Here is a 7,059-nt window from a genome sequence, read left to right as displayed (position 1 = left end):
CGTAGCGCTCATGTTGCATTTAAAGGCGGCTCGGAAAAACAGGTTACGACATGTTAATAACGGATTAAACAGTTTTAACTGCTGATAAAAGTGACAGAGGACACAGATATGGGAAGTGTGGAAGCCTCTATTGTATCAAATTGACATAGGAATAACAGAGTTGGCCATTCTAAGGTAAAAACCGAGCGCATACAGTGTTAATGTTTTTTTTATTTATTTATTTATTTTTTTATCCAGATGGCTTCCCGCGCCCCCCCTGCAATGGCACGGCGCCCCCCCCAGGGGGTGTACCCCACAGTTTAGGAACCTTTGGACCAGAAGGTTTAGGATTATTACAGTACGAACTACTGCTGCAGTAGTTACTCCATAAAAAGTATGGAGTCTTTTTCATCAAGACTTGTATGGTCTTATAGCTTTGAGAATAACGACACGTCTCTCTGGGGCCCTAAATGTAAGTAATATTTTAACAGTGCAGTTGTTCTGAATTGCAGCGTAACAACAAAACAAAACTGAAAAAAATTATTGAAGAAAATATTAGCTGTCAAATTATTTTGGTTTTATAAACCGAGTTTCGGTTTTAAAACAGTTTCTTCTTGGTTAAAGTTTTATAGTTCTTAGTCGGTCGGCTATATTTTCATTTTTGATGTAACATTTTGTTGCTAATAAATGTTTTTTATTTGCTTTATGTATATTGTTTTTGTCTCTGATTTATGCTTGATTCTGCTTTTTGGGTTTTAATATAAACATTTCTTTTCTCCTTTTAGTTCCTGTATATTAAGCATTAGTAATGTGACCCTTTGGATGCATTTTCAATGATTTACATTTTATTAACACATTGTGTTCAAGTATTGCTTGATCATGTTCAACAAATTGTTTAAAGAAATATAAATAAAATCTCACTTTTGCATTCCATAATAAAAAATCTGGATATCAATATTCTCTTGTGATTTTTTTCTTCTGTCTTATTTGTTTGATTATTTTTTTTTTTTTATTTTATGGTTGAGTGTGGACACATTTTGCAATGAATATTACATACTTTTTTAATTTGCCTTTTGTTTTTGTTTATTGGTGTGTTTTACTGTTTTGTTTTTTGGAGGATCCAACTACATGTCTTTATATAAATATATGTGTAGATGAAAACAAAATAAGCAGAGTAGAAGTATTATTTCAACTAGACATTCTTTTTCCCCATTTTTTAATCACACCAAGGGTTTGAGTTTTTAAGGTTGTAATGAGTTATAATGAAAAAAAAAATGTCCTTAACTCACACTTGTTGAAGAAACTGCCATGTCTGCTCTGCTGCCAGGTTGCTGATGGGTTCAACAGAAACTCTGGGCGTCTCTGCAGAGGGCCTGCTGAGGTTCGACAGGCAAAGTGAGAGATCTGAACAGCTCCCACCACGGTACGGAGTGATGCTGCTCCTGGCAGACAGGAAGAAGACAGAAAACATGTATACAAGCTGCAAAATGTCTTTTTCATCGAGGTAAGCCATACAGTAAATCTCCTAAGTGTACAATCCCAACTTAAAATGCTGGGATTCTGTATGAAAATCCTTGTAATCATAGTTTGATATGTAAAAAAAAGGAATAACCTTGTTGCCCAAGTGTGCAATTAAGGAAAAAAAAGTAGTAACTTAGCCCAATTTTAGATATTAATTGACCTCTTGGGAAATCCAGAACTTCCTCTAACTCATCATTTTTGTTTTATTGTCAGAAAAGCTGAGTTTTCTCATTATAATTCCAAGAGCTCTCTGACAATTCATCCAGGAAGTCACAGAAGAACCAAGAACTGCATATGAAGCACTGTGATTTTCGTTAAGGTCAAAGTTGATGATTCAACCACAACAAGGAAGACTGGGCTAAAATCTCTATGACATTACAAGAATTTCAAGGCCAGAACAACTGCTGATTGAAAGACCTCAAAGATCCATCTCACATTCATCAAAAACTCATCTTGGTGACTCCCGATTTATAGAGAGAAAAAACACTATGAAGTAATTAAAACATGATGGTAGTGTGATGTTCTGAAGCTATTTTGACGCTTCAAAGCCTAGACTATTTGGATTATTGATGGATCCATGAAATCTGAAGGGGAAAAACTGAACATCGAATCATGACCTCAAGCTCAAGCACAGTGTAGATATGCAGTAAAACAATGATTCACAGCAGCCCGTCCGAAAAATAATCAGTTATCACAAATTAATAAAGCTGATACTGCTAAACGTGGCACGAACAGTTGTTGGGCCAAAAACGAGTGATGCATGTTGCTTATCGCCAATGTGGAGAAAGACATCCTTTTGTCCTATAATAAATGGAAGTGACTTAACGATTTATCTCGACTGTCTTGCTGCAGAGTTGTTGTTTTATTTTTTTTTAGCATCTAGCATTTTAAAGTGCAAACCGAAGAAAAATCCCGTGTCAAATCACGTTTGCGTTGCCGAGATTGCTGTAAGATTAAGCAAGTTAAACAACTAGCAGCACTGACCTATAACTCTTAAAATATAAACACGTTGTCAATAACAACCACTGTAGGTAAAATGCCAGTACTGCTGCTACAAGAGCAGGCTGGGTTTTGACTGTGGCTAGTTATCCGCAGGGAAAGGCTTTTTTAGCGTTAGCACAGGCAACAGACAAGAATAACACAAACACACCACTCTGACATCAGCTAGCACATAACGACAGACTGAGATAACAGAGATATCAAAGTCATAGAAGATAAAATAGACACATAATTAACCTCCGAGTGTGATGCGGAGGGCACTGCACACCCATACGGACGCCGCCATGTTGGGGAAATAATGGGTCCTTCGGAAGTCAACAAGGCGACTGTACTGTTGCCTGTTAAAAAATAGAAGGAAGAAATAAAAACATCAAAGTAATACTTTTAAAAAAATCATTAGTAGTCCTACTATTAGCTGTCATTAAAGAAGTAGCTGTCATTAAAGAAGTTAATTAAATTTATTAGTCTAATATATTAGCCAGATTTAAAGCCCTGTTTGTACATATTTTTCAGTCATAATTTCAACAGGCGTTCTGTTCATCTATGCTACCCATAAATCCGTCCTGCCTTATGGTAATGCGCATCCGCACATCGATGCTTACGTCACATACTGCAACAGGTATTCCGTTTATCTGTGCTACCCGTTAGTCAGAACACCGGCCATACAACTGGACACAATCAGTCAACTCACTTTATTTTGGTAAATTGTCAACATCAAACACAGGAAACAAATAAATAAATAAAATAACAATAACAATAAACAAACCCATAATTTACCAAAAAAGTAATAGGCTAAAGCTGAATACTGAATTATGACATGATAGGAAAAAATGACAAACCAAAACTGTATTTCAGTCAATTGTCGAAAACAAAACCATCAAAACAGAATACAGAACATTTTTTGTTTCACACCAATCATGCACTATTTTCACAAAAAAAGTTTAAATACACTCATTATTGATATTGATCCTAATTTTGTATTTAATTATACATATTCCAGATAGAGTGACAACACTACAGACTGATGAGATGAAATGTAAAAATGAAAACTGTGCACAAGTCATAGGTTTGCACAGATTTTCTCCTCTTGGCACAGGTGAAAAATTACCGACTACAGGCATTTACCATAATATTCCAACAAATGCCGTTTAGTGAATTATAATTAGGAAAACAATGAATGTTTTTTCTTGCCATAAACAAGGGATTTTAGGATAAATGACCACTCTTCTTACTGGTAACATCTAATTTATGTTTGTTGGTTTCTCCGCAAGGACCCTTAAAACACAACCCATAAAGTTTCAGTTGGGTTGGTTTTATTTTTGCTATAAAAGCCTGAAAATCCACTAACTCGGTCGCAAAACTTCTTTCTTCTGAGAGGGTATCTAGGAATAAAGGGCTGATTGCTCCACACTCAAAATGTGTCAACACTGACTGAAGCTGCTGAAATAGAAAAAAAACAACAACTGTCCTCTGCAGAAAAGTTTTATAGCCAAATAAAGCAAAGATTGAGCTGTGACAAGAAGTATGTTTGGAGGAGTAAAAGTTAAGAAAACTCTGTCCAACAAGCACTGGAGTGGTAGCATCATTTACTGCCAGTGACACTGGTGAACTGCAAAAAGTGGTTGAATAACAGAGAAGGAGAAATACCTTCAGATTCTTCAACTCCACCTCAAATCTACAGCTAGAAATAACCATCCCAAACATGCATCAAAACAAGTTTTTGAATATATAGGGCAGAGTAACATAAACTTCTGGAATGGCACCAACATCGACCCGATTAAAAATGTGTAGACTGCGTTTTAAAGCTGCATCCTGTGCAGGAAATTAACCAACTTAAATGAACTTGTCTCTTAATAAGAAGAGCAGTCAAACATCCAGTCAGAAAGCTGCCAGAAGCACATCAACGGATATATGTAAACTTCTGATTGTCACGGTAACGGTAGCGTTGATATTTTACATCAGAATTTCTTGCTGCAAAAAAAAATATGCAACATTATTTGATATAAAACCATGAAATAATCCACAATAAAAGATTTTTTTCAAGCCTTTTTTTTCCACAGATTTAACCACTGCAGCATTGCATTGTTCTAGACTAGTTTACATGGTTAAGCTTTCTGGGACCAAATAACACAAGCTTTGAAAGATAAATCATAATTTGATAACTGTCACCCATTTCTTTTCACCCTACATTTCTCTTTCTCATTCCTATGTCAGATTACAACAGACCTCCCCGTTTCTCGCAACAGTAATACCACTCCTTGCAACAAAACAACATTCATCATTTCTATTGCTTAAGACTTAGCTGCTTCTTTCAGCCATCATTGCTCCCAGTAGTTGCTATTAATGAGGTGTCTTTGCTGCCCTTTGGCTATGTTTGTACACCCAGTAAACACCATCATCGAGGAAAGTGGCTCCTCGAAACCATGAATATGTTTGTGGTTTCCTGAGCAGCTCTGGGCTCTGGTAGGGGGAAATAATCAGACAGAGAAAGAGGAAAACAACTGTCAAGAGTTTTCCTGGGGTCTGTTGATTGGCTGAATAAATCAATCTACAATGTCTTCTTGCACTCTTTCTTACTTTTTCATCACGGTTATCACACTGAGAAGAGAGACAACAAGACAATTAGAAACCAAAGAGGTGAGGCATAACAAAGATAAAACATCTCACAAAACAGAAAAAGGAGAAACAGATGACAGGGAGCGCTGACTAGTGGAGGTGGGCTAATATGTTTCTGGAAACAGAATAAAAAGAACCGGAGATGCGGCAACATCTGCAAGAGTAAAAAAAAAAAAGTGTTTCAAGAAGGAAGTGAAATAATTTACATTTTCTGACAGGTGGGACATATTCCAGTGTTGTTAAAAACAGTAAGTCTGGCTTTAAATGTTTAAATTAGCTGAAAGCAGAGGCTTTTAGTTAAAAATAATGGAAAAGTTTAAGCTTTTCTCATCTCTAAGAGAGAAAAAGTGATGATGTCTCCAGGGAAATGACCTCATATATGCACGACATGCAAGTAGCTATAACCTTTTATTTATTTATTTTCTATCACAACCACATGCTTCATAGAACATTAAAAGGGGTTCATAATCGGAAAGTAGAAGGAAAATTATACAGTTTTCCTTTTTTTTTTTCCTTTTTTTTTCCAAGATGCAAAAATCCATTGCAAATAAACTGTCTTCTGAAGTCACGCAGGCAGCAAATAAAATCTAAGCTGAGTGTAATTTAATCTCCGTGTGGTTATAATTTTTCTGTCGAGAGCTCGGAGTTTTTAGTGTGGGCGAAGTACTCTGCAAGACGGGAGCTTGTAAGTTTGGAAGCTGCAGCTCTCAGGAGGAGCTTCGTCTTCGAAGGCGGAGCTTAGTCCACCCAGGCGTTTTGCACAGATGGACGGTTGCCACAAGAGACCAAAGGATTTCTCAAACATGGACAAAAGAATGTAGGCAACACTCCAGGTAGGCTTTTAATGAGGGAATCGCAGCATTACATGACGTAAAGCTCCTAATAGTCAACCTTATAAAATACTGACCCTTTAGAGTACAACCACAGCAAAATTGGTTCGAATTATATTAGATTTTCCCGGGTCAATCACGTCTCATTTTTCCTCTCGCAGAGTTATAGTTGTGTGGTAATCCGTCACCATGGAGATTTGGGCATATAACGTGACAAATGCAAAAAACTTCAAGTGTCACGAATACTGTACCAAATTACCATTCACACCAAAATTTAGAGGTGAACAAAGTTTTACCATTTGTAACATAAAAGCAGTCTGAACTCAAAGACAAGTTGATTGCCGGCAGCCAGCTAGGCTTGATTGGTGGACTTGGTGCTGACATATTCCAGACAAAAATAATTATTGTATCAAATCATTCCGCTTTTTCTCCTACAGTTGAATAAGTCAGTGCAAAGAATGACACCCGTGTATCTAACAATGGGGAAACAGCGAGCGCCAATTCGGCTGATCGTTCCACTCATGCCAGCGGGAGCTCAGGCTGTGTTCATATTCCCACAAATCTGTCTCTGAGGGCCCACAGCAGACCACCAGTCGACACGTCTTACCTCTGGAAATGATTGCCATGCAGCAGAGTTACTGGTGAGTGCTGTGTCTCAGTTTGACCTTATTAGGGATAATTTCTACGAAATCTCATGCCTATTTCCATCTACCGTTTAGATCTGCAATCAAAGAGCCTCTGAAGCACGGACAGTCCGCCAGCTGTGTGACAGCGGGAGGCTGAAGCTGCTGCTGAAAGAATTAGGGACTCGCTGGAACTTTTCTCTAAAATAATTGCCCCATGATGACAGAGTCATCCAGGGCTTTATGTAAAAGAATGACTCACTTTTCTTGGCTTTGCAGAGATTGGAGTGAAGAGGGTTTTTTTCCCCTCCCCCTCCAATCACAGTGGTGTTGGAGCTGATTCCAGCACCAGTCAGGATATTAGCAGCTGGAAGTGCTGCTCACTGTGTTGACACTTTAATTTGCATACAGGATAATCAAAAAATGATTGTTTCACACTTCAATAAATCCAAGCTTGTCTTTTTTCTTTATGCAAAGACAGAGAAACACAA

General features: G+C 37.5%; 1 protein-coding gene and 1 long non-coding RNA gene across 2 annotated transcripts in view; one reads left to right on the top strand and one right to left on the bottom strand.

The window, feature by feature from the left end:
* mrps5 (mitochondrial ribosomal protein S5) overlaps positions 1-2,842 on the bottom strand; it is a 25,688-nt gene extending 22,846 nt beyond the window's left edge. The window contains exons 1-2 of the mRNA XM_007551114.2: positions 2,737-2,842; positions 1,269-1,421 (exon numbers count right to left, since the gene is read on the bottom strand). Coding sequence (XP_007551176.1) covers positions 1,269-1,421; positions 2,737-2,785 — 202 coding nt within the window. The 5' untranslated portion in view covers positions 2,786-2,842. The remainder of the gene's footprint in view (positions 1-1,268; positions 1,422-2,736) is intronic.
* On the top strand, positions 1,397-7,059 carry LOC107836127 (uncharacterized). Its single transcript, XR_001661978.1, has 3 exons — positions 1,397-1,483; positions 6,383-6,586; positions 6,665-7,059. It is a non-coding gene; the product is annotated as an uncharacterized LOC107836127 (long non-coding RNA).

This window comes from Poecilia formosa, unplaced genomic scaffold (assembly GCF_000485575.1).
Source record: "Poecilia formosa unplaced genomic scaffold, Poecilia_formosa-5.1.2 Scaffold40, whole genome shotgun sequence".
NCBI classification, from domain to species: domain Eukaryota; kingdom Metazoa; phylum Chordata; class Actinopteri; order Cyprinodontiformes; family Poeciliidae; genus Poecilia; species Poecilia formosa.
The sequence above is the reverse complement of the archived record's forward strand: the minus strand, read 5'-3'. Positions and strand labels throughout refer to the sequence as shown.